Genomic DNA, 27,707 nt, shown 5'->3' with positions numbered 1-27,707 from the left:
AGGTATGCACTCTTCACCACTCTTATTCAGCATGGTACTGAACATTTTGCTACCACATTAAGACAAGAAATAAAAGGGATACAGATAAGAGAGGAAGAAATAAAACAGTTCATGTTTGCAGATGACATAATGGTCCAGATAGGAAATCCCAAGGAATCTACCAAATAATAGCAGTAACAACAGTAATAGTAATGAGTTCGGCAAGGGTCCCAGCCCAGGGCTCAGAACGAATGTGAGCTGGTAACGCAAATGGGATCACAGATTTAAATGTGAAACCTAATGCTACAACACCATAGAACTCAGAGGAGAAAATCTTCTGAATCTAGGGCTTGCTGAAGCGTTCGCAGGACACTAAAAGCACAATCTTTAACAGAAAGACATGGTTAAATTGTTCTTCATCAAAATTAAAAATGTTTTGCTCTATGAAAGACCCTGTTAAGAGAATGAGAACATAAACTACAGACTGGGAGAAAATGTTTACAAACCACACTCCTGACAGAGCAGTCATATCTAGAAAGATCTAGAACACTCAAAACTCTACAGGTTAAAAAAAAAAAAAACAATTAGAAAATAGGATGAGGATGTGAAGAGATAGCACACTAAAAGGATACACAGATGGCACACAGCACATGAAAAGGTATTCAGCGCCATTAGGGAAATGGAAATTAAACAATGAAATCCTTCATTGGCTAAAATTAAAAATAGAAATGATACCAAATGCTGAGAGGGTGCAGAGAAACTCAATGTCTTATCCATTGCTGGTGGGAATGTAAAATGGTACAGCCATTCAAGAACATTGGCAGTTTCCTAAGCAAACACTTCCTAGTAAGATCTAGAAATTGTCCTCCTCTGTGTTTATCTTAGAGAAACAAAAATTATGCCCACGCAGAGGCCTGTAGACAGATGTTCATAGTAGCTTTATTTGTAATAGCCAAAAACTGGAAGCGATCCAGATGTCCCTGAGTTGGTGAGTGGGTAAGCACACTTACCCCATGGACTACTACTCAGCAATGTAAAGGAGCGAACTCTTGATGCACACATTAATGATGGACCTCAGGGTCATCGTGCTGAGGGAAAAAAAGCCAATTCTAAAAGGTCCCATACTATACGATTCCACTTACACAACACTTTCAAAATAACAGTATTAATAGATGTGCTAAACAGATTAGTGTTTGCCAGAGGTTAGGGAAGGGGCAGGCTGTAGGTGTGATTATAAAGGTGGGGGAGGTAGCATGAGGGAGCTTTGGTGGTATAACTTGGAGAAAACTGGGTGAAGGGTACACAGGATTTCTCTGCACTATTTTTCCAACTTCCTATGACTCTAATTATTTTAAAATAAGTATTTAAAAATGTAGATGCTAACGAGTCACTTAGGTTCTTAAGTTCACAGTATTTCTTGAGCTCACTAGGTGTGAGGCACTAGATCCAGCCTTGGGTGCTTCGAGAAGACCAGTGACGCCATCTTCTCCTGCTGCCATCTCATCCGGGAGGGCCAGTGTCCTAGGGAGCACATGCAGGGGGAGCCTGAACCACGCTTGGTGTTCAGGGAAGGCTTCCCCAAGAAGGGGCTGACCTCTCCGCAGGCTCCTAAAGAATGCGGAGTATGCATCAGTCAGTGAAGAGTAGGGTAGGAGGGGTGTTCCAGCATTGAAGGCCTGACCTGTGCAGAGCCCCAGAAGGTTAGGAAGTGGTTAGAGCCAAGTGCAGTGGTGGAGGCAGGGAGGGGGGCGGTAGTAAGGCAGAAAGCTAAAACTCGTTGTTTCAGCATACCACTCTTAGCACGTGGGACTCGGTCCCTTTTTACCACCACCCCACCCGCCTCCCCCATATCAAGGAGAGAGTATTGTATGGCGGTCTAGAGCACAGGCTTTGGAAGTTGATCAGCTAGATTCAAACCCTGACGTAGCTTTACCTGTCCCTCGGTGAACACATCTAGCCTGGGAGCACCTTGGTCTCCTCATCTGCACCTTGAGAATTATTATGCCTGTCTCAGAGCTCTCTCAGGATGTGGTGTGTCGAGTTCATTGCTGAGAATATAGTAAAGGTTTGATAAGATCCCATTCAGGTAGCAGGTCGAGATCAAAACCAGACTGAAGGTGAAATGAGTGGAGGGTTCTCCCAAAGACAGAACCTTTGACTGTGCTTTTTTTTTTTTTTAAAGATTTTATTTATTTGAGAGAGAGAATGAGATAGAGAGAGAGCATGAGAGGGGAAAGGGTCAGAGGGAGAAGCAGACTTCCTGCTGAGCAGGGAGCCCGATGTGGGACTCGATCCCGGGACTCCAGGATCATGACCTGAGCCGAAGGCAGTCGCTTAACCAACTGAGCCACCCAGGCGCCCTTGACTGTGCTTTTAAAGACCTAGCCTCTTCCCCCAGAAAAGGATTTGATGCAGTAGAGCCACTTAGGTGTGAGAGTATGGACCTGGAGGTTGTGTTGGGTGACTGCATTTAGGCCCAGCCCCTTATGAACATTGTCCCTTTATCATCGACATTGTCTGCGCTTATCAAGGAGAGAGGTAGCTGCCGTTTCTTGGCTGGTGGCGGTGTTGACCGCTGAAGCAGGTGCTTTCATTTATGGTGGCTCATCTTCCAGACAGGCCTGTGAGAAGATCAGTAGCATCCCCTCTTTACACAGGCAGAGACGGCGGATAAAGACGTAGCGTAACTGCCCAGCGTTACCCAACTGTGAGGGTGAAGACTGGGCCCTGTGCTCTGCCTACGCTCTCCCCACTGCACCCTTCAGTTTTAGTTCATGTAATAATCAGTTTGTGTGCAAGTTCAGTATAGTGAGTGCACACGGAGTGTGGAGAAAAATCCATCGCCTTGCCCTCCCTCAATTAGGTCTTTCTCAAGCCAGTCTGTCTCCCAGGACTAGGGCACTGAACTACATGAGATGGTTGGAGAAGAGGCGAATGCTTAGGAGGCTTTTTGTCAGCCACTCACCCCCCCCCCTCCACCCCCCGTCCTCGCCAGCCCCTTCCTCTGTCAGCACAGATGTCTGTAATGACACCGATTCCTTTATTAGAGCCCCCCCCACCACCAAGTTGCCAGGCAACCAGCACTCACACTTTCACCTTTTTGTTTTTTCCTCAAATGTAGGATTTGGGGGTGGGGCCTGAGGGCAGGAAGGAGGGAAAAAGAGCAGCATGGGAGCCGGCCCATCTGGCTGCTGCGGGGTGTTCATTAGCCCATCACTGAACAGCCGAGGCTTGTACGCTGAGTGGGAAATAGCCTCCGCCTCCTTCCGGAGGACACGGCCCTGTGTCTCACCGCTCGCCTTCCACACCCCCATCTTGTGTAGCCCACCCCTGGGAACCCCCAAAAGCAAACACATGGGGTGTCCGTCGTCGTGCAGAAAAAGATTTGCTTCCCTAAGTGTGTGGCGATGTGTATCCAGACCTTGTCAAGGGCTACTGGGTCTGATGCTGGCTGCTTCTAGGCCAGGAGTACACGTAGAGAGGACGTTCCATTGTGATGGAGAATTGGGAGTGAAAAGTAGGTCTGTCCTATACTCCTGAGGTCTCTAGGGAAGAATTACTGAAAACAGCCCATCCCTGAGGGAAGGGTTTTTTGTTGTTTTTTTTTTTAAATCTAAGGCTAGCTTTTGTTGTTGTTGTCTTACGATTCTAACCCATTTCCCTCTGAGCCATCTGTCCTCAGTCGGACCGTATGCCCCAAATCCTATTCGCTGTTTTGAAAAACCAGTTTTTCCTACGCTTAACGGGCTTCACTAAAAATAAACCCTTAGATATAGAGCTCTTGTCATTCAAAATTCATTTTCAGCCCCAGTCTGTCTTTACATATTTTTAATGTTTCCAATACTTTGTGTTCTGCATTTTCTTCTTAAAATTTCATAATCTGTTTACTAAAGTGCTAAATACATCTTTTTTAGTATCTGATATTTTATCTTGCCGATATGCTACAGATTGCCCAACCTCCATGGGGTATTTTAAGCGTGTTCAATTTCTCATCTTAAATAGTAAAGCTATATGCGTCTGTACATAGTTTTTTTCTTTTGATTCATTGAGTTATATTTTCCACACCGGCAGATCTCAACATTTTTGGTCTCAGAAACCCTCTTGAACTCTGAATTATTGAGGAAGAATTATTAAATTTTGAATTATTAAAGAGTTCTTGGGGCGCTTAAGTGGCTCAGTCAGTTAAGCGACTGCCTTCGGTTCAGGTCATGATCCCGGAGTCCTGGGATCGAGTCCCGCTCAGGCTTCCTGCTCAGTGAGGAGTCTGCTTCTCCCTCTCCCTCTACTCCTCCCCCCTGTTCATGCTCTCTCTCTCTCTCTCGCTCTCTCTCAAATAATTAAAATCTTTTTTTAAAAAGAAGAGTTCTTGTTTGGGTTCTTATCAATCAATATTTACCATATTAAAAATTACAGCTGAATTTTAAAAATACACGTTTATTCATTCACTTAAAAACAACAATAATAAACCCATCACATGTTAACACAAATAAGAGATTTTTACAAAAATATCTATTTTTTTTCCCAAACACAAAAATTCTGCAAGAAGAATGACTTGTTTCACATTGTGGCAGACCTATTTATCATCAGGCATGGAAGACAATTAGATTCTCATTTCTGCTTCTGCATTTAGTCTGCAGGCAGTGATGTTTTTGTTGAAGCCTTACCAAGACAAGTTATTAGATAAAAGAGAAGAGTAGTTTAATAATGTTTTGAGGGGCGCCTGGGTGGCTCAGTTGGTTGGGCGTCTGACTCTGGATTTCGGCTCAGGTCGTGATCTCAGGGTCTTGGGATCGAGCCCCACGTCAGGCTCTGTGCTCAGTCCAGAGTCTGCTTGAGATTCTCGCTCTTTCTCCCTCTGCCCCTCCCCCTGCTCGCCCACGCTATAAGTAAGTAAGTAAGTAAATATATAAAATCTTAAAAAATAAAAATTAAATCCACTGGTCTGGCATGTCCTTTGAGTGGATCTTTTACCCAGGTATGATATTAGAATAAGGTGTGTTGATCATTTGGGAAATGCTGGTTCACTGAGTTACGCAGATTTGCTAAATGCTGACTCATTTTATTATCCAATATCAAATCACATTAATATTACCAATCTCATCACCGTCAGTCCTGGGAAGCCATCAAATTTGAATACAAACTTCCAAATTGCTAATTTTCACTTGAAAGCTTCAGTTTTAATCATTGGCAACAATGTCAGTTGCTTTCATTGTAGTAACAGGCTCACATTGTTTGGAGTCTACTATGTAGCCCAAGTCTGAATAGCTGTGGTTTGACAATCAGTCATTAAGTAAAAATGGTTTTCCATGAAAAAATGGCCAGTTCAGCTAGCAACTTAACTGCAAAAGTTATTGATAAGTACCATTGTACTTCTGTATGCGGCAGAAGCGCTTTATGCCTGTTTCCCAGTTCATCACACAGAATAGTGAAAAAGAGGTGTGTTCAAAGATGGCAGTTTTAGAGCACTTGGTAATTTTTTGCTACTTTATCAAGGACATTCTCAAGCGACACTAGATGTGCGTAGCGCGTGGCTGGCGAGGGAGGGCACACCGACAGCTAGTTCAGGGCCACTGCTTGGATTCATGCTAAGGCTTCAGTGGTTTTGCTCACCACTGCTTTTGTACCATCAGTGCAAATTCAACACAGTGAAAAAAAGGCCATAGCTTCTAAGATGAAATAGCTTTGATCTCATGGACCTCCTGAAACGAGTTTCAGGGGACCTCCAGGATTCTATGGAGGACATTTTGCATCCTTTCTTTTTCTTTTTTAAAAATGTTTACGAGCCCTTTTAGATATCCCCTTTTGTTGACGAGTCTTTCAAATCTCTTGCCCAATTTCTCTTTCGTTGTCTTTTTATGATTTGCAGGCATTGTTTATGTATTCTGGATTTAGGTCCTTTGTCAGATAAATGTATTACAAATATTTTCCCTCTGTAGTTTGCCTTTTCACTCTGTCAGTGGTGTTTTTTTAAATTAAAATGTTCTTAATTTGTATGTCATCTAGCTTATCAATGCTTTCTCTTTATGTTTGGTGTTTTTTTGATCTGTTGAGAAATCTTTGCCCTACCCTAAGGTCATGGAGAATTTCTTATATATTTTCTTCTAAAAGCTTTGCTGTTTTACCTTTTATATTTAGATCTGTAACCCATTTGAAATTAATTTTTATGTGTCGTACAAGATAGGTTGATACTTTACTATATTGATATCAGCACCATATTTTGAAAAGAATTATCCTCTACCTATGTCACCTTAATAATTAAATTTTCATTTAATTTCATTAAATTATTAATCATGAAGCTATTATTCCCTGTTCTTAAAATTTGCCCTCATTGCTTTTCCTCTTGGAGCCAAATAGATCTCTTCGGTTTTTTCCATGGATGGCCAAGTTAGTTCAATAATAATTATACAGCCTCTGTTTGTTGAGTGTCAGCTATTCCAAGCAACAAGCTAGGCCTTCATATGTTCTTATTTAATCCTCTCAACCCCATGAGATTGATAAGGGCTAGCCCCGTTACAAGTAAGGAAACTGAGGTTCATCTATAATAAGTAACTTGATCACAACCAGTATAAAGCGGAAATTGTGATATAATAATAGAATATTGGATACCACTTATTGAACTCTTCGTTATGTACCAGGTGTTACACTTTTGTAAACATTCTCATTTGATACTTAAAACAACCTTGAGAAATAGATAGTGTTGTCACATTTCACAGGAGAGAAAGCTAGGGCTTAGGGATTTCAGGACCTCCCCTAAATTACACAGTGGTTAGGTGGTGAAGCCAGAATTTGAACTTGGGTCTAACTCTAAAACCTTTACTTTGACCTTCTCACAATCTGTTATTCCCAAGTAGGTCTAAGTGTTGCTTGTATGTCAGGCACTGTACTGGGCACTGGGAATACATGACGAGGTATGGACTCAGCCTTCAAGGAGTTCACAGTCGATCCAGGCTGATGGCCCTATTCGTTCCAGATCATAAGTCTTTTAAAAACAATGATGTATTTCTGAGGTCTGCTAAAGCACAGAGAAGGGTGATTATTCTGAAAGATTGAGTGGTACAAGATAGAAGGAAAGGCCTCACAGAGATAATACCTGATGGGCTAAGTTTTAAGGACTAGTAAAAATTGTGTGGTATTGGGAGTAATTGGCATGTATGGCTGAGGGGACAGTGGGTATAAATGAGGCTGTGAAATCATCTCGTGTGTGTGTGTGTGTGTGTGTGTGTGTGTGTGTGTGTGTGTGTGTGTGTGTGTGTGTGTGTTGGGGCGACAAGGGAGGGAACGGGGGCATTGTATTTCACCTGCACTGGCATATGGAAGGAATAGGGGAATGTAAGGAGCACATCACGAGGGGCGCTGTGTGCTAAGGAGCTAGATTTGATCCTGGGTAATGGGAACCATCAGAACATTTGGGGTAGAAAGTAGTCTGGTTGGGACCCCTTGAACCACTGACTTTTCTTTTGAGGAATCCCAGTTAGGTTCTGACAACTATTAATATTTAGTAAGCCCTTAGTGTGTGCCAAGCAGTTACATTAAGTGTAAATTGTAATCTCTCTTATTCCTCATAATGAGAATGAGATAGGTGCTATTGTTATCTCCATTTTATAGAAAAGAAAACTGAGGCACAGAGAGGTTAATTACCTTACCCAAACCAACACAGCTCATAAACACTGGAGCAGGATTCAGCCCTTAGTATTTCCTCCTTGTAACACACATGTCAGCAATCATTTTGAAAGAAACAATCTTGACTTAGATTGTTCCGAGAACAAAGAGAAAGTAGTGTGATGGAGCTCAGTAAACTGTTGGGGTAGAGAGATGGGTGATGACACTGTAGGGGTAAGCATGGGCCAGGGCATGCAGAGCCTTGGGGGCAAGATCAGAAGCAGTAGGAACCCCTGGGTGTGTTTAACAAAGGAGGGACTTCATACTGTTTACATTTTATTTTTGAATCTCTCTGGCTCCTTTGTAGAGAATGGATCATAAAGGGACAAGAGTAGAAACAGACCAGGTCAGGAGCTGACACAGGCACCCAGGCAAGAAACAGTGGTGGTAGGTAGTAAATGGCAGACAGAGCAGATGATCTTGGGTATATTTGGAAGTATACCTGACAGGACTTGCTGATGGGTTGGCTTAACAAAGGAGAGACAAATCAAGGATGATGCACATGGGGTTTTTTAGCCAAAGTCATTTCTAATTTGGGGTTACCACAGCTAACACCTCAGGGAACATCCTTTCAAACTTAGAGCACATCTCTGAATATTTCCTTAGCATACATTCCTGAAAGTAGAGTTACTCCATTAAGGACTAAGCCTGTTTTTAAGATTTTGATGTTGCCCCGTTGTCCTGAACAGTTGTACTACTTGGCACTCCCACTATATTTTGATGTTTCCCTATCCTTGCCATATTGCTGGAATTAGTCTCCATTTCCTTTCAAATTATTTAGAAAAGCATCATCCCCATAACATTTGTAAACTAATTGAACCCAAATTCAGTTCTTTGTTTTTGTATGACTTGAGGTCTCCTTTCCTCATTGGCTGTTGGCTTAGGGCCTCTCTCTCAGCTCCTGAAGACTTGCGACATCTCTTCTCACGTGGCCTCCTCCATCTTCAAAGCCAGCAATAGTTTGTCAAGCCCTTCTCATGTTTTGACTCTCCCCTTCCACCTTCTCTTCTGCTGCCAACTAGAGAAAGTTTTCTACTTTTTAAGGTCTCATGTGAGTAGATTAGCCCATTCAGATCATCTCCCCTTTGTGAAGTCAGCTGTGCCTTATTACATAAAACAATCACAAGAGTGATTTTTCATCACATACACAGGTTCTGGGGATTAGGTAGCATGGAATTCTGAGCAGGGCCATTTCAAGAAATGTTACCTACCACAGTCTACCCTCTGGCCTCCCAAATGCAAAATACATCTTCCCCTCCCCTAAGGTTCTTAAGAGTCTTACCCATTACTGTATCAGCTCAGTGTCAAATCTTACCTGAATCTCCTCAGCTAGCAGGACCCAATCTCACCTTCTAAATGGTCTTAAGTCAGATGCAGTTGAAGCTCCTGAACACAACTCCTATATAGGACTTTTGACCAGAGAAACAGATTTGCTCCCATCATGCAGTGGTGGGACAAGCAGAGGATAACAGTTACTGATTTCTGACAGGAAAAAATACATGTGCACAAAAATTATTCATTGCACCATTATTTATAGTTGCACAGACCAGAAGCAATACCAGTACCTGCAGTCGAAGATGAAATGTTAAAAATTTGCTTCACTTGAATGAGTATTACTTTGTCATTAAAAATGTCAAAGCAAAGACAGACAACTTGGGAAATACAGGACATAAGTGGAGGAAAACAGTGGGATCTAAAATTATAATATAATTTTATAAAAGCATGTTTATGAAGGAAGACTAGAAAAGAATAGCAAAAAGAATCATTGTGTTTATGGTGACATTTTTCTTAAAATTTGTTAGTATAATTTATGCATATCTTTTTCTTTTTTTTCTTTTAAAAATCTTTGTTCACCTAGCCTAAATGCAATACTTCCCAGCCATTCTCAGTTCCCAGTTCACCCTTGAACTCAGAGGATATCCTCAGGGTGGGGAAAAGGAAAGGGTTAGTGTCCCACTTGCTCAGAGCACTGTAACTGGTGCTCCACATGACCGTGTATACACACTTTTGTCTACACTTCTCAGCATCCCCATGTCCCCGGTCCTAGGTTTCCACACTTAGCAGAACAAAGTAAATAATCCCAGACCACCAAAATTTCCCACCTGAACTTGTACTTTGACAGGCCTAGCCATTTGTGTTCCCCAGACAAGCAAAATCAGGTCACTTGAGAACTTGTGAAAAATGCAGAATCTCAAGTCCCATTCTTGGTCTTCTGTATTAAAATCTGTACTTTAGCAAGATCCTGCATTGATTCATCTGCACGTTACAGTTTGAGTAGAATTGCCGAGGTGGTTCAGACACTGCAGCACATATGTGGTACAGAACTGAAGAGCACTGCAAAAGGCTTTGAAAACAGAACTGACATTGAAACCAGAATTTGGATCCTGAACCCAGCTATGTTGATTGCCTTCTAAAACGAAAATAGCAGGATTCCCCCAGAGCTTCATAACAAATGTTCAGACTTTGCAGGATACAATCCTAAATTACTGGGCATGCAGAGAACCAAGAAAATCTCAACTCACAAAAAGACAACAGATGCCAGCACCGAGATGACACAGATGTTGGAATTATCTGGCAAAGATATAAAGCAGCTATTATAAAAATGCTCCAAGAAGTGAGGGCAAACAGTCTTGAAATGAGGGGAAAAACCAGTCTCAGCAAAGAGATAAGAAGCTATAAAGAAGAACCAAATGGAAATTTTAGAATTGAAAAATAAAATAATCAAAATAACCTCACTGGATGAATGAGTATCATCAGAATGGTTAAATAACAGAAGGAAGAGTGAACTTGAAGATAGAACACTAGAAACTATCCTGTCTCAAGACAGAGGGAAAAAAAAGTTTAAAAATGAAGTTTCAGGGGTTTGTGGGCAAATTATAAAAGGTCTAACATTGGGGTGATCAGAGTCTCAGAAGAAGAGAAAGAGTACAGTACAGAAGAATTATTTGAAGAAAATAATGCCTGAAAACTTCCCAGATCGGGCAAAAGACCTAAACCCACAAATTCAAAAAACTCAGCAAACCCTAAATAGGATAAACCCAAGGAAGTCCATGCGTGGACATGTAATCAAACTGCTTAAAACTAAAGATCAAGAAAAAACCGTGAAAGCAACTAGGAAAAAACAATGACTTGGCTTACAGAAGAATAAGAACTTGAATGTCGATTTCTCATCAGAAATCGTGGACACCAGGAAGAAGTAGATCCATATTCTTAAAGTGTGGAGAAAAAAGAGTTGTTAACCCAGAATTCCGGATCCAGCAAATATTTTGCTTTATTTACGAAGGATATTAAGATATTCTTAGCGAAAGGAAACTAAGAGAATTCTTCAACAGCTCTTCTCAAAAGGAATTGCTAAAGGAAGTTCTTCAGACAGAAGGCAAATGATACCAGATGGAGACTTGGAACATCAGGAATGAAAGAAGAGCAATAGAAAAGGTAATGTCTGGGTAAATATAATTGACTGCTCTCCTCTTGAATTCTCCAAAATATGTTACAGTCGAAAGCAAAAATCACAGCATTTCAGTGTATGTTGGTGTAATGCAGATCAACTCTAGAATAAAGGGAGGAGAATAATGGACCTGTATATGCTGGTACAGTCTCGACCTTCTACTTGAAATGGTAAAATACTGTTTCTAAGCAGACTGAAGAAGTTAAGTATGTATATTCAATCCTTGGAGCAACCACTTGGGAAAAAACTCTACAAAGAGATCTAGTCAGAGACCCTAAAATTAAAAAAAAAAAAAAAAAAAGAGGAAACAGAAGAATGAAAAAACAGAGGGAACAGTTGGAAAACAAATAATAAATAATAGATATAAATCTAAACATCTCACATAAAATCACATTAAATGTAAATGGTCCCAATACATCAGTTAAAAGAGCATGGGTTTTGAAGTTGGGCAGACCTGGGATGAATATTGTATTGGCCACTTACTACTTTTGTGGCCTTCTATAAGAAGCCTTGCTTCGCTGAGCTTCAGTTTCCTCATCTGTAAAATAAGAATAAAAATGATGTATTCAGAGGGCTGCTGTAAAGACAAAATGAGATGATGTATATAAGGAGCTCAGTACATCCATCTGTTAAAAAAGTAGGAGAAATGCATATTTGCTCACTCTATATGCAGAGTATCTTTGAAAGGACATATGAGAAACTGATATCTTAGTCATCTGTAGAAGACCTAGGAGGCTGGGGAACAGAGGTGAGGAGGAGAATTTTTACTTTTCTGGGCCCATAATCTTTTATATGCAATTCTGATTTCAAAAGAGCTCTGGAAACCAAGGGTTTTTTTTCCATAAGACTGGTGCCAAACCTTGTTCAGTAGCAAAACCTGACCTGAAATGAGGAGTGAGTGTTTTTATCTAAGAGGAGAGGGGAGCGCAGAAGGAAGAAATTGTGTGTGGTCAGGACCACCCTCAAATTCCCTAGAGGGGCCCCACTGGAGCTGGGACATATGGTCCCATGGGCCCAGCCACGCTCTTTCGCCTACAGCATTAGTGTGTAACACTCTCCTTCGGTTGATTACCAGATGAAGTAGGAGGGGCTTGATTCCAGAGACCATATACAAAAATTACCTTTCTTTTAAATCCCTGTAGCCTGCCTCATTCAACATTCTGGACTGAGACTATTTTAATGTGGGTTCTGAGCATGCACTTAACGAGTTCACAGAAGTGTGCGTGTGTTACAGTGAGGGTGTGTTAAGTGTTGAGTCAAAGGATATGCTGTGACAATTTCAAGTACCCATTGGTCAGGGTGGGCCCGGCAGCTGCCTTTCCAGCCTCCATTGTTCTCCCTGCCCCACGCTCTGTGGCCCAGGAGAGAGAAAGAGAGAAGGCTGCGTGTTTCAGGAGCAATACGGCTCTGTTCTCCCAGGCATTCTTATAGCCATTAGAAGCTCCTTCTGTTTGCTGATCTGTAGCAGGGCAGGTCACGGGGATAGTAAGTGAGATGTTCGCAACTCTCCAGCACACCTGGGGTATCCGGGGTGGCAGGATGATAACACAGGTCACCAGAAACTTCCACCACCAGCTCCATGAACCATGACTTGGGAACAGTCATCTAGGTCAGGAAAAATTCCTTCCCTTGGAAACCTAGCCACATCTACCTAAATCACAGTATCCTTTCCAGCATATTAGCTAGAACTGGCTGAAGAAACACCTTTTGGATTTTTTTCCCAGTTCTTTAATTAATGGCTCCTCACCTATAAGCATATTTTAGCTGCTGTTTAGCTCCGGAGGTCTGGCAGGAACACCCCACCCCACCCCCAACCTCAGAACTGCCAGGTTCGTATCGCTCGCTAGGACTCCAGGCAGACTCTAGAGCACGCTTTTGCAAATTTTAAATGTTTTTTGTTTTATTATATCCATATCCTTTATAGAAAAAAGCAGGAAAGTATAAAGAAAATCATTTCAGGAGTAAGTTACCACTGTTTACATTTTCAGTGTGCTTCTTTGTAGTTTTATTTATACATACACACCCACACACGCATTTCTCACCATTGATTTCCTGGGCTATTCCTAGGCTGTCCTTTTCCCCCACAGTTAACACTGGAGCATAAGCATCTTTTCATCTCAGTTTGAAACTCTCTAAGAACATTGTCTCCATAATTGCATTTAGGGATATACCATAACGTGCCTAACTGGTCCCTATTTAGGCCAACTCCAGTTCCCTTGATTAAAGTCTCTGTGGTGCTATTTTAATTTGAATGATGTGTTGTTCTTTAAGATGAATACTTAGATATGAAACTGTTGGGTCAAAGAGTCTAAGACTTCTGAAAGACGCACGTTATGGTATGTATGTTAGACAGTATAGAATTGCTCTCCAGAAAGCACGCCCTCGCTTCATGCTTCTAGCTTGTGAATTCCCAGTGAGAGTAAAAATGGGCTCTTGGTGTTGGGGTGGAACACTCTTCGAGGTGACAGTCATTTGTGGCCCTCCAGTGGGCTGCAGTGCGTAAACAGATCTGCGGTGTCTGTGGGAATGAAGTGGCCTCTGCAGAGGCCATCATGGAAAACGGCTGCGGAGCCCTGTTCTAGCTGTATGTGGGCACCCATCTCACTCCAGCCTGGAAGCTTTTAAATCTTGGTCTTGGCGTTCTGGTTTTAGTGTTCGGATATTTTCTGATCTAAAAGTTCTTGGTTCTTTACACGAAGTTTAGGAACTTGAGAAAAATGTAAATAAATAAAATTTTATCTGGAGGATACCATGGTTAATATTTGTACTTTTGACAGTATTGGGATCCTCCTTGGGTTTGCTTTGTGGTCAGCTCTTTTCAGTATTGCCCTTGTAACATTATCAGCGTTAGTCTGTGCTGAAGACCACTTTGAAGTAGCCCTTGTGTTACGGTCTCAGGCGGGGCTCTCCCCTGCCTGGGAGTGGAGTTGTGACCCCACAGGCGTAGGGTTCAAGCCCCTGGGAACCCAGGCGCCCGACTGCTCTGGGACTTGTGGTAATTGCCCCTTGTTTGTTTCAGGTGTGATCCCCTGGGCCCGTTTGCTGTCGGGGGAGAGGACCTGGACCCCTTTGGGTGAGTACTGCTGGGGAGGGGTCAGCAACACAGCCTACTCTTGTGACTTTTCAGCCCCCACTCATCTTCTAATCTTAGAGCTTTCTGTCAGTCTTCCTTTGGGGTGACGGAGGCCGCCGTGGCTGAGAGGCTGCGAAGTCCCCCCACTGTTCCACTCTGCCGTGCCTGGAACCCTGCGGCGAGCTCTGCTGTGGGGGAGGGCTGAGCAAGCCAGGCAGGCAGCTCCTCTGTCACCCGCTGGCCCTGGTGGGGGGGGTCACAGATCACCCTGAGGCCCTCTAAGGAAACCGCAAGAAAGCCAGCATTGTGAATTGTCTCAATGCTACTGCTAGTCCGTAGACCTAAAGTAGTGCCCTGCGGAGCCTTGCGATGGTTCTTCATGGACCTTGGCATTCTGGCACCTGTTCTTGATCAAATTGTCCCCCCTGGATGTAGGACATGGCAGGAATCTCCGTTTTGTGGGTTCAGGGAGCCTGGAGAGCTAAAGGGCCAGGCCGCGTGCCCTTGGTGTTCTTGTTCTTGCCCATTTCTGCTGGCGCTCAGACAACCATCCACCTGTGTCTGCTTGAGCTGTCCACAGTAGCTAGCCCGGGCATTCTTAGTCCGCTCTCCCCTCCTTCGCCTCTTCTCCAGCAACTCCTTGCCATGCCTGCTCACCCATCTTTTCTTCTTGCTTCAGGTGTCGGAGAGGTGGCATGATTGTGGATCCCCTGAGGTCTGGCTTCCCGAGAGCACTCATTGACCCATCCTCAGGCCTCCCAAACCGTCTTCCTCCAGGCGCTGTGCCCCCAGGAGCACGCTTTGACCCCTTTGGACCCATTGGGACCAGCCCATCTGGGTAGGTACTCACGCAGGCATGCTGGGAAGTAGGGCCTGATGGCAGCTCCACCCAGCGTTGCAGGAACGAGGGGTCTGACTGCAGGTGCAGAGGTGCTGTTGGCTCCCTCCGCCACTGCCAAGGGAGTGGGGCCTCCTCCGGGCCCCTGCCTGATGCCTTCCTGGAGCTCTCCATTCCTCGGTGCCCCCCTTCCTCCAGCCCCCCGTTAGGGAGCACTCAGAGGAGGAAGAGCTTCTCACACTTACTGAAGTTTAGTCTGTGTCGGGGACTCGCTGGATCCTAATAGCAACACTCCTGGGTGCATATTACCCTTCACATCCTATAGAAATCAAGGCCCTGAAAGATGAATTAACTTCTCCAAGGTGGGAGAATCAGGATTCAATCCATGGCTGTAGAGCACATGCTCTTCAGCCCCACAAAGTACCGCATCGTTCTGGAGGACAGGCTCCCTCTGCCCTCAGGGCCCATCTGCCTGTGTGCGCTGGCCCCTCCATCACTCCCAACTCACCAGCCCCTCTTTCCATTCCAGACCTAACCCAGACCATCTCCCCCCGCCGGGCTTCGATGACATGTACCTGTGAAGGCCTCAAGAATGTAACAGCCCAGCCTTCCCTCCACTGTCCTGGAGCTGCCGCCGCTGGCCCCATCAGCAACCGTGTTCTTGCGGGCTGGGGGCAAGGGACCCTGCCCATGTGTTTGCGGGCCGGCTGAGATCGCCTCCCCACCCCCTGTCAGAGCCAAGGCACCTGCTGCAGCTCTCCACCTGGCTGCATATAGGTCCCAAAGAGACATCATTGTGTCTTTCTCCCCACCAGCTCCCCCACACTTCTCAAGGGAGACTCCGGCAACATCTCCCCCCGGCCCGATGCTGTCCCAGCTGCAGCGCTATAAGAACAGAACGCATTTTGGATGTTACTATAAGAACCAAATGTCAATACAAAAATCATGTTGCCAGTCTCCCACTGTTCTTTACTGCCCAGCTCCTTCCATTTCTGAGACTCGAGGGTTTAAATCTTTGTGGGGCTAAATGACTCTTCTACCCACGGCCTGTTCTTGCTTCTTAGGCCCCTTCCCGTCATAAATTGCTTTCTTGCTCCTGACATCACTAAGGTGGGTCCCAGTGTGGTTGCAAGGCTGAAAATGAGGGGCTGGAAACCCCATAGGGCCACAAGGATGACTTTCACAAGGGCAGGCACACTGCAGAAAGCCTGCGTCATTCTGAGAAGGGCAGCATCCTCCAGTCCCGCCTGTGCGCACATCCTCCGGTCCGTCTGTGCCTGGACGATGGCAGCCTCTAAGCAGAAGAATAAACAGACCTGAAGGCTGATCTCATTTCTGCCACTGACTTACTGAGCTGACCTGAAGGGCTTTCCCCTCCCAGGGCTTTCTTGTTGCCTTTTAAATCTGAGGGGCCCTTCCTACTCTAAAACATTCTGGTGTCTGCTTCTGTGTGTAGCCACCTCCAGAAATGGGGGCAAAGGAAGGAATGAAGTTTCGAGGCTCTGTATGGCACTTACCTACAGAGTAACTCAGTGCCCCTCGGGGCCCGGACAAGAAGAGCCGAGGAACGTGGGCTCCATCTGGGTATGGTATTGAACTCTGGCAGGAGCAGGGAGCCCAGCCTCTGGACACCAATGGCTGGGGTGGATGGAGTAGCTAGTGAAGCAAGAAAGCACTCAGGAGGGACTTTCACCCCCAGGGAGCCCCAGCCTCTAGAAGCCTGTGGCCTTTGTCCAGGCCCGCCTGACCTCTGGTGTTCTCCGGATCCTTTTCAGCCCGAGGCCTGACAGACGTGGTCAGTGATGAACCCCTGTGCTGGAGTGGAAAGAGCACAATAGAGCACCAGGCTCAGAGGCAAGAGATCAAGGCACTAGTCACTTTCCCTCCACAACTAGCAGTTCATCCATGGGTGGGTCATTTTACTTCTCAGCTCCTTGGGTTCTTTCCCTGTATTAGGGCATACTATTTATGGGCAGAGGGTAGGTTACCAGAGCCTTCCTGAGGTGTGTGCTAATATGCTATAGCCTGGGACTGCCTGTCTGAGTGTGGGTTAGGGGTACACTAAACTGGGGCCTGGGTGGGGGAGGCTAGCATGAGCAGGCTCCCCGGGCATTTCTGGCAGACCCCATCTCAAGCACTGATTCAGTAGAAGACCACCTCACAGCCTTGAGAACATTTCTGCTCTGGAGAGAGACTCAGAGATTGGGCAGAGCTACGAATGCAATCACCAGTCATAGTCTTCTTCCTCAGGGGCCTGCGAATGGGTGGAATGTTTTTGTTTTGGAATTGGTTCATACCTGCTACGGAAAGGACTTGGGGCACTTTGGTCACAGGAGCATCCTTTATTATGAAAGGAAGCATTTAAAGAAACATCACACTAGAAACCATCAGACAAGCGGGGAAAGTGGATCACTTTTAGAACCATGTTTTGAGGAAAAGATGATTGGAACAATAGATTTGCCACGTAGGTTTTCTAGTAGCAAAGGTTGAAAGGATGGTCTTAGACATAATTCTGTTTTCTGAGAACAGAAACTTCATGACTTTCATCTGCAGAATCAGCCATTTTTTGCATGGGTCTTCTTGTATCAAGGACACTGAGGAACACAGACAATGTCTTAGTTGTGTGGGGGGAGGTGAACAGGGCCTTCAGCAGCTTCCACATCATGCTGCCACTTCCCTCCTTCCAGCCATGAGCAGTCCCCAGGCAGCCAGCGGGAATGGTTGCGGGTATGTCTTGTGGAACTCGAAAGGTGGAAGCCTAACAATAAAATCAGCACTCAATACCTGTTACTTTTTTTTTTTTAAATAACAGCTTTATTGAGATACACTTCACATACCCATAAAGTTTACCCTTTTAAAGTGTGTGATTCCGTGGTTTTTAGCATATTCACAGTGTAGTGCATCCATCACCACATTGAATTCCTGAACATTTTTTACCACCTCAAAAAGAAACCCCCGTAACCTATTAACAGTTACCCCCGCCCCAGCCCCCCTCCAACCACTAGTCTGTTTTCTCTCTAAGGATTTGCCTGTTCTGGACAGTTCTCCTAAGTAGAATCACACAACATGTGGCCTTCTGTGTCTGGCTTCTTCCACTTCACGTTTTCAAGATTCATGTCCACGCTGTAGCCGGTGTTAAGTACTGCATTCCTTTTGATGGCTGAAGAATATTCCATTGTATGGATCTATACCACATTTTCTTTATCCACTTAGCAGTTAATGGACAGTTGTTGGGTTGTTTCCGCTTTTTGTCTATGAATAATGCTGCTGTGGACATTTGTGTACAGGTTTTTGTGTAGACCTAGGTTTTCATTTCTCTTGGGTGTATACCTAGGAGTGGAATTGCTTGATTGTGTGGCAATTCAGTTTAACTTTTTGAAGAACTGCTAGATTTTTCCAAAATGGCCGCACCATACCCTGACGGTGGGCATGAAGGTTCTAGTTTTTCCACATCCTCGCCAGTACTTGCTAGTCTTCTCGTGTAGAGCCATCCTAGTAGGTGCGAAGTGGTATCTCATATGGTTTTGTCTTCTGTTTGTTTTTAAAAAAAAGAATTTGACCTAGGCTGAGCAAGACAGAGACCAGAACCCGTCACCCCTGGGGAGAAGAGCATGGCTTTGGTAGGAGCCACCTTCGGGTGACCATGGCTGGTAAGCTACAGAGGGGTTGGTTTGACTTGGAAAGGTTCTGGTCAGGATGTGCTATAGGACGGGTCTTGTCTGTAGGGAAGTTCTCATGACCTTTCCAGGTCTAGTGCAGTTCATGGCACTACTTTTGCTTGGTTTGAAATTTCTCATTTACCCAGTGGCTTACAAGGAAAAGAAACGTTCGATTCCAAATCTTTATCTTATGGTGACCTGCCATAGACCACTTGTCCTACCTCTGGCAGCCCCCGTGTCCCCACCTTTTCTGTTCCTTGCCTTGTTTCCTTCCCACTTCTAGAGCTGGCCCTGTTTCTCTTTGCTTCTGTCTACTCCGTGTCCTGGGTCTGGCTGCACCAGGGCCGGGGTAGAGAGGACTACCGCAGCCACACTTCCCAGCTTGCCTGAGCTTAACAGTCTCCTGTGGTGCTTGCTCAAAGTACACAGTACATCCTGGCCACAACCCACACCTCGATCCGGATTTCTAGGGTCAGGCTTTTAAATCTGTTTTTTATGAGTTCCTCAGATGCTTATGGTCCAGCAAGTTTGAGAACTCCCGAGAAGGAAAGGGAAGACTCTCTATACCCTTGCCACTCAAACCAGCTGCTCCGGCAGCATCACCGGGAACTTGTTAGAAATGCAGAATCCCGGGTTCCACCCCAGACTTAGTAAATGAGAATCTGCATTTTAACAAGTTCACCAGGTGATTCACGTGCACATGAAAAGTTTGAGACGCTCCAGTGTCATGTCTGTATCGCTTCCTTTCACCTGGCTCTCAGGTGCAAAGGATTCAGCCAGTCTTCTCGGTTCATGACACACTATGACTAATGTATGCAAGAACCCCCTCACTTTGTTTTTCAGGTTTTGCCTCCCTACCCATTCCATTCCCTTGCCCCCATGGGTCAATCACATGTGTTTCATGTATGTGTCTAAATATGCATGTACCCTTGTAAGATAGCATACGTTGTATCTTCAAATCATAACAACCATAATGAGGTAGTGTCGTCATTCTCTACATGAGAAAAAGGGGGTTTGAAAAGGTCCAGTAGGCTTGGCTTGCTCAAAGCCAAGCAGGAGTCTGAGCATCAGGCAGGAATGGGTATGACTCACAGACTTCCCTTTGCTGGTGTGTGGCCTTATCTGCAAAGTCAGCCATACCTCTACCTTTAGGATTGTTGCAGGGTCCTACCAAATAGTGTGTCTTATAAACAGACAGTTGGAGCTCAGTGGGTGCCAGTTACTATTACTGAGGCCATACGGATGGATACAGCTGAGGGCTCAGGATAAGGCTGCCCTCCAATGCAAGAAACAAGCATTTATCTGGTGCCCACGGTGTACTCAGTTTTCCTAGTCTCGTGTAGTACTCTAGCCACCCGCAAGGTAAACACTGTTAGCAGCAGTGGTTGCCGTGCTAGGCTTGCCCCTCTAGGGATGGCAGAACCATGATGGGAACCTGGGTCAGCCTGGTTCTCAAGCCAGTGCTCTGTCGTAGAACGGCTGTACCCAGATCCCCACACCCTCTCCAGGGGAGAAGCATGGATCTCTGTGCAAAACCCATTCCTGAAGCTGGAAGTCTCCTTCCCGTCCACGGCCCTCCCCCCTCAGCTAGGCTGAGTGTTAGAGGAAGGGGCCATCCAGGTTCAGCACCCTGGTCAGCACCATCCTTCTGTGCAGCTGCCTCTGGGCCAGGGTAAGCCTAACCATGGTGGCTGCTCTCCAATCCAGGATGGCCCACTCCTGGGGCAGGCAGGCATCCCTAAGAGAAAGGGACCTGGATCTAGGTGTTCTGCTTCCAAGACAGTCCTGCCCTCCCCTCCTTCAGATTAGAATCACAGGAACTCAATTTCATCCTGTAGGCTTCCTGGTTCCCAGGACATAAATTCAAGTGAGAAGCCTATGAAGAAGAGGGGGACAGGCAGAGGGCCTGAGCCATGGTGATCCTGGGCAAGTCCTGCCCCCCTATGGGTTTCCGCATCAGTACAATGGGGTTAAAGGTCGACCTGACTGTCTCTAAGATCCTGCCCATCTGTGAGAATCCATGATTCTAAAGGGGCCATGGGCCTGGCCCAGTTCAGTACTCCACCCACCTCCTGCCCTCCGCCTCTCCCCCATAGAGCTTCCCAACACACTGAAACTACAGGCCTCAAAGTGGCAGCCCACGGCCCAGATCCACCCACCAACATGCTCTTGCCCGCATGTTATTAAATGTAATAAGAGGCATGACGGCATATTATTAAATTTGAGTCTTGACTCTGCTGGGCACCAGCCTGTGTGACCCTGGGCAAGTCACTTAACCTCAGCTTCCTCATCTGTACGATGGAGGTAATGACAGCACCTACTCTGCAAGGTGGTTGTGAAGTTTAAATGAGCTACTAGAGGCAAATGCTTAGAAGAGTGCCTGGCAGAGAGAGAACACGGTATTTCACTTACAAATGGGATGACTGACGTGTGTAATGCGTAACTGGTTCAACGAAAGGTACAAACACAAAGTGTTTTCTGTCATCCAGCTGACCTCTGCCAACGCCCCCTTTCTCATCTCCGCATCTACAGCCCAACCAATAACCACTGATCTCTTTGACTCTCAGACTCGGTCCAGTCCAGTTAGAACTGCAGGTGCAAGAGGTCTCCCCTGATCTCTTTTAGACCTTTGCTGCTCCTCTGTGGTAGAATGAGAAGGAAAACAAAAAAGCGAAATGTCTCTTCACTGGCCTGATGCGGATGGGGTCGGGGGGAGGCGCTCTTGCTCTAGTTCATACTAGGTGATTTGGGCGGGGTTTTTGATGTGGGGTCCCCAGGTAACAGCAGGCATAATTTTGGGGAGGGTGATGAGAGCTTTGTCCTGGACCCTCAGAGAGGATGGGAGCTTCTGTCTACACCAGAGGCTCACAGCCCATCTGCTTCTCAAATTAGTGTGCTGGCTTCACAGCCACCTGTGCCCCGCCACCCACAGTTCCAGCCTCTCCTCCCCTCCCTGCACCAACACTCGGAGCCCCTCCAGCCACAGGGTCCTCCATGTGCCTAGAACACCAGGAGGGAAGGCAGGACTGCCCTTCCTCCCCAACACCACTGTCCCTTCAAGCCAGCACAGGCCACTTCATGGCCTCCCACATCAGAAATTTTCCAGGGCAGAAACAGACCTCATTTCCTCGTTCACAAACACCTCCTGAGTTCCAGAAGATATATCTCAAGCCCTTTCCAGAGTACTCTCTACGTTTTTCATCTGTTCAGTACTGTATCTCCAAACCTAGCAGAGAATTGGAGCTCAAATCTTTATTGAAAGAATGAGTGAAGGATCTCGGATGGCCAGCACTCAGGTGGTCTTCAGGCCTTGCACTTCCAGACTCCAGCCAAGAGGCAGAGGTCGGTCCACTTGTTGAGGGCGTACCCATCTCTCGGGAGTGACTTAGTAAGCCCCGGACAGGGGGCAGGGGGCGGATATCTGGGCCCGGCGGGCGGCATCTCATCAGACACTCCCGTGTCCTCCGTTTTGCCTCACAGTTCTCAGGCCATGGGATAATCCCTATCAGCATCCTTCACCCACAATGTCCAGATACCCAGTTGCTCTTGACCGATCAGGAGCTCTGGCAAGCCTGAGCCCATCCACCACAGGGCACCAGCCAGCCAGAGCTGAAGCAAGCGCCCCTTTAATCCTGCCACCGCTGACCACGGCCTCCTGCTTTCCTTCGTGAATGTCACCTGCTGAGCCCTGCAGGCATGGGCATGTGGGCTCTGCTTTCATCTGTGATGGGAGAGGCTGGGGACTCTCAGGAGGGGAGTCGGGGGTTCAAAGGGAGTCAGCAATAGTAACAACTCACCTGTGGGCCCCTAACCCCCAGGAGTGGCTTCAGTGAAAGAAAGTGTGGACACGAAGAAAGGAGCCAAAGAGGAGGAGGAGAAGAGTTGGGAGAGGGAGGGACATGGCCTTTTCTGAATGTCCTTGACACTAAGTCAGTAGTGGCCCAGATGCCCCAACCCCCGGGAAGAGGTCAGCATGGCAGCCCCTTCTTCCCTTGCCCTCCCTATTCCCCTGGGGCCAGCTTCCCTGCCAGAAGATCCTTCCACTCACTAATCTCCCCCTAGGCCCAGGTGAACAGCAGCCAGCACCTGACCTTGGCAGCTTGAGGGTGCAGAAGGAATGGGCTGATGAGCTGGAGCCTGGAGGTCGAGGTCATGTCCTCTGGCTGTGGCTGGAGACCACAGTCCCATGGGCTGGCCTCCCAGTGCCAGTGTCACCCCTAGGACACATCTGCCATCAGAAGAGACTTCCTGCCACACACATCTGCAGGCGGTCATGATGGTCGGCAGTGAGCTCTCTCCATGTACCAGGCCCCGGGCCCTGCCCTATACAGTGCAAACTCAAAAGAGTCCTCATAACAACTCTGTGAGCTGAGGACTGTGGTCACCCCATGATGACATGCCTGCCCTTCAGCATGCTTCATTGCAACACTCCAGCACAGAACCTCCAGACTCCCTTCCCTCACTTCCCCCTCCCCAGTAAACCCCAGGCTTTGTATGCCACTAAGCCTCTGCTCATGCTGTTCCCCTGCCCAGTATACCCTTCCTGTTCCCTACGTCGGACACTCCTCATATCAGACACTGCCTCCCTATTTAAGATTCCTATTAGTCGTCATCCCTTCCAGGAAAGCCTTTTCTGACCCCAACTCAATCAGATACTTCCTCCGCACACTTGTTTGTGCGTGCATGCGCTTGCGCGCGCGCGCACACACACACACAACCTGATGCGCACTGTCCTGTTTCCCCAGGCAGTCTGTGACTAACTTAGGGGCAGGGGCCATGTGTCCCCACAGTGTCTTGCCCAAGGAAGAATGCTGGTTAGATGCGAATGAATGTGAATAGCTAACTGTATTGGCTTTACAATACAAATTGGCCAAGTGCTTTACAGGTATGCCTTCTGGGGAAGGTGCTGTTATTAGCAGCCTGTTTTACGGTTGAGGAAACAGAGGCTTGGGGACGTCAGACATCCACCAAGCATCCTGGTAATCAGACTCCGGAGCCAGTTCCCGTATACTCTTACTGGATGGGCCATCTCAGTCGACCCCCTCCATGAGGGGCCCTGCCCCCAAACCTCTGAAATCTGAGTAGGGACAAAGCTCAGAAGTGCAAGGCCTCTTGGGAAAAGGAAGGCAGTAATCCTGCCACCTGCAGCACGATTCAGATATCCTGGGCCTTCTCGTTTGCTCCTGGATGACATGACTCAGGAAGATGAATGATCTGGGGAAGAGGGTATTTGGGCCGGAGACAAGAAGATACAGAGGGCCAGGCTCTGGCCATTGGGATGTTGGCTCTCCTTAAAGAATGGGGGTTGGAAGCTGGGGGAGCCTCTTGTTGAAATCCTCCCCAACTCTACTATGCTCCATCCCTAAAGATACCCAACACCTGACCGGTCATCTAACATACCTGCACTAACAAGGAGCTCCACTCCAACCAGGACAAGGTCTCAGCAAGCTTCTCCCTCCCTTAGCTGAAATCTACCTCCTTGGTGACATCAAGGGGAATCTACTCTCTCCCAGAGAAACCAACAGGCCCAGATGGAGGGCATCTCCTTGACTTTGTCAGTGCCACCAACACCCTACTTTCCTCACAGACAGAACCCATAGACAGAACTCCAGCTCCTCTGGCTTCATGATGCCTCCCTCCCCCTCCCTCCTCCTGCCCCTCCAAAGCTCTCCAGACATAGGGAAACATGCTCGTTACTTTGGAATGCCCTCTGCTTGTGTTTCCTGATCTCCTCAGTCCCCAGACAAGGCAGAGTGGAAAGGTTTCCAATTTCATTCTGGAGGACCAGAGAGGCAGTGATTGGCCCATAGGCCCCTTAGGGAAGGGGTGACTTGCAGGACCCAGCTCATCCGGTCCCCAGCCAGGACCACACAGTCTCCTCCCCAAATGCCAGGTGGAAACACTCCACGGACATCTTCCCCCCTCGGACCCACAGGGAAGCAGGAAGGATAGAGACACCACCATCACCTGGACAGGGGAAATTTGACTATTGCTGTGAGGTTAGCATCCTGGGAATTGCAAGGCCTGTGACTTCTGGAGAAAGAGAATACGTTCTCAATAATCCAGGGGTTGCTGTGGCTTGGAGCTGCTTCGAGAGGATGTGTCCTGGCTTCTGAGCTAGGTCAGACAAGAGGAAGTCGTGTGTACGCGTGTGCACAGGCCTGCACATGCATGCACTCGTGCACAAGTATGTGCTCCTGCACGTGTGTAGGTGTAGGTGTGTGCGTGTACCGAGGGGGACGTTTTAAAGAGAACCCCAGAGAATCCCACTATCTCCCTCCCACCCCTAGAGGGGATTCCAGGGGGTGAGGCAGGGGCTGTGGGTCTCTGGGACCCTGCCCAGGGAGGGCCTGGGTGCAGTGCAGCAGGCAGAGGAAGCTTGGGTTACATTCATTCACTGGACACGGAACACCTACCAGGTGTCAAGCACTGTTCTAGCCCTGGGCCCTCCTGTGGCTTGCAATCCAGTGGGGGAGGTGGTGGGAGAGAGAGACAGTAAGTATAAAACACAGCAGTGGTGATGAGTGCTCTGGAGAGAGATAAAGCAGGGAAGGAAACGTGAAAATGAGGTTGTGATGAGGGAAGGGTGCAATTTTAAACAGGCGGTCAGCAGAGGAATCACTGAAAAGGTGGTATGTGAATAAAGCCCCTAAGGAGATGAGCGAGTGGGCCTTGCACATATTAAGGGGAAATGCCTTCCTGGTAGAAGGAGCAGCAAGTACAAAGGCCCTGAGGTGGGGGGGTGTGCCTGGCAGGGTTGAGGAACGGCAAGGAGACAAGTGTGGCTGTAGTGAGCAGAGAGGCAAGGAAGGGGTGAGAAATAAGGTCAGAGAGCCACAGGGGCCGGATCGTGTAGGGTTTCATGGGCCACCATGGGGGACGGACCCACATCTAGGGGGACCTGAATTTATGCAATTTAAGGGGCCGTCCTTTAAAAAAAAATCAAAATTACAAATAAAATTTTGACTCAGGACTTTGGAAGGTGCCTGGGGCAAGTGAAGGGCCTCGACAGTACATCCACTTCTGGTCAGAAGGAGAATTTTGGCTTTTGCCCAGAGTAAGAGGGAGCCATAGGAGGGTTTTGAGCAGCGGAGTGACCTGACCCAATTAAATCTGTCTGGCTGCAAAGTGGGAGATGAACTGGGCACAGAGGGTGGACAGGAGAGAAATTAGAATAGCAATGTGCAATGTGGAGCAGGTAATTGTGGCCGAGGACTGGGCAGGGAGCAGATTCCTAATGTAGAACCAACCAGATGTGCTCATGGGTAGGATGAGAGGTATGAGAGAAGGCGGGCAGGATATGGGCCCCGAGGTTTCAGGTCTAATCCAGTTATCCCTAACTGAAGTGGGGAAGGAGGGATCTTAGTGACTGGACCTCATACCTCTCCTGCTTCGCAGAGAAGACAATAGAGGTGAAGCAGCTTGCCCAAGGTCACAGAGCCCGGTTTCAACGCCAGGTTTACCAACTCCAAAGTGGATATCAAACACACTAGGGAAGCAAGGTTTGGGGGGCCCCAGTAGCATGTCGGGTAGGAGAGGCAGTTCCTGCACGTGAGGCACGTTCCAGTGACCACAGGGTCCCCTGGGACCCCATCACACCTACCCCCCCAAAAAAAACCTACAAAGAAAGTTCTCGGCACCCTGCGCCATGCTCCTCCCTGATTCCTTCCTAAATCTGTTTCCGCCCCACTGGCTGGGAGAGCTCAGCTGTAGTCTTGGGGAAATGTTTTTGGCACCGCTCAAGTTTTCTTAATTTACTGACAAGGTAATCACTGCCTCTAAAGGAGTTTCTGCAGGAAGATGCAAAGCAGGCTTCTCTGGCTTCGAGCAAACCTGGGATTCCCAGGGTTCCACTTCCAACAGATTTAGCCCCTAAGTACAATTCACTGCCTTTAAACTGATAGGCACCGATGGTCCCAGATGCATCTACTCAACAGTTTGGAGTCAAATGAGCCCCCGCCGTCTTGGTAGTCCATATGGCTTGGACCAGTATTTGTATTATCATCACTGTAGGGTTGGAACAGCCCATCATTTGGGATGTTCAACTCGACTTTGTGGTTTACCTAGAACGGCTCCTGTCACTCTGTGCACCCACTCCTCCTCTGGAGCACGGGTGGGGGCAAGAGACACATCAGGGAAGCCCCTGACTTGTGCATCTTTTACCCACTTGAGGCTTTGTTCTTTTCAAACCGCACCCCTTCAACGCCAGGAACGGAACCCCGCAGGCCACGCTGAACAGCCCTTGTCCCCTCCAGTCCTCCCCCAACCCCTCTGCTCCTGGTAAAACCTGCCAGGAGCAGATATTTGATCTGTCCTAGAAGCTGTGCTGTTACATTGCCCAGATGTTCAGCTCGCCGGAGCAAAGGCTCAGGTTACAGCTAATCAGGACTGCTCTAGCCTACAGACCCCATTCCCACCCTACCCTCTACCTCCAAAGAACAGTTAGGATCCAGGGCCCACCTGGCCAACTGAGATGGAGTGAGTAGGACCTGCGTGGGGTCAGGGGGCTCATGGAAATGACCCCTTTAGAGTCTTCACACCAGTGGGGCCTAGAAGGCACGTACTCTCCAAGGCCCCTAGGGCCGTTCACACTGGGCCGTTCACACTGGGCAATGCCTCCCCCAGTCCTCAAGCACCTTTATCTCCCTGCCCCCTAGGGCCCACTTCCTTTCCTTGTCAGTAGTTTGAGTCTGGACTGAGCCTACAAACATGCCACAGGAAAAAACGGAACACACAGTGGTCAATAGGAGCTTCCAGGCCACCAGAACGTGCCTGATTTCTCCCCACATACACTGGGGCTCGCTTTACTGCTAAGGGGGAGAAGGGAGATTACAAATTCAGCATTAAAAAATTTTTTTCCTGCTACCTGAATAAGGTGAGGCCCAGAGACATAATATTGAGAAGGGGGAGGTATTGGAAGCCCACATCATGTCCACGGAAATACAACAAAGCCCTCACCCTTTCTTGTATGAAAGAGCCCTCTTGTCTGTGCACTTGACCTTGCAAGATAATGTGGACTTGAACCCAGCCTAACCGGGGGACTTAGGGGGC

The 27,707-nt window shown here is 47.2% G+C and overlaps 1 protein-coding gene across 3 annotated transcripts in view; it reads left to right on the top strand.

Moving 5' to 3' along the window:
• Positions 1-17,780, top strand: part of PSMF1 (proteasome inhibitor subunit 1) — a 44,876-nt gene extending 27,096 nt beyond the window's left edge. For all 3 annotated transcript variants that reach the window (XM_027622231.2, XM_027622232.1, XM_027622233.1), the window contains 3 exons: positions 14,106-14,159; positions 14,839-14,997; positions 15,527-17,780. In XM_027622231.2, the coding sequence (XP_027478032.1) occupies positions 14,106-14,159; positions 14,839-14,997; positions 15,527-15,578 (265 nt within the window). In that variant the 3' untranslated portion in view covers positions 15,579-17,780. The remainder of the gene's footprint in view (positions 1-14,105; positions 14,160-14,838; positions 14,998-15,526) is intronic.
• The last annotated feature ends 9,927 nt before the right edge of the window (positions 17,781-27,707 follow it).

This window comes from Zalophus californianus, chromosome 8 (assembly GCF_009762305.2).
Source record: "Zalophus californianus isolate mZalCal1 chromosome 8, mZalCal1.pri.v2, whole genome shotgun sequence".
NCBI classification, from domain to species: Eukaryota; Metazoa; Chordata; class Mammalia; order Carnivora; family Otariidae; genus Zalophus; species Zalophus californianus.
The sequence above is the reverse complement of the archived record's forward strand: the minus strand, read 5'-3'. Positions and strand labels throughout refer to the sequence as shown.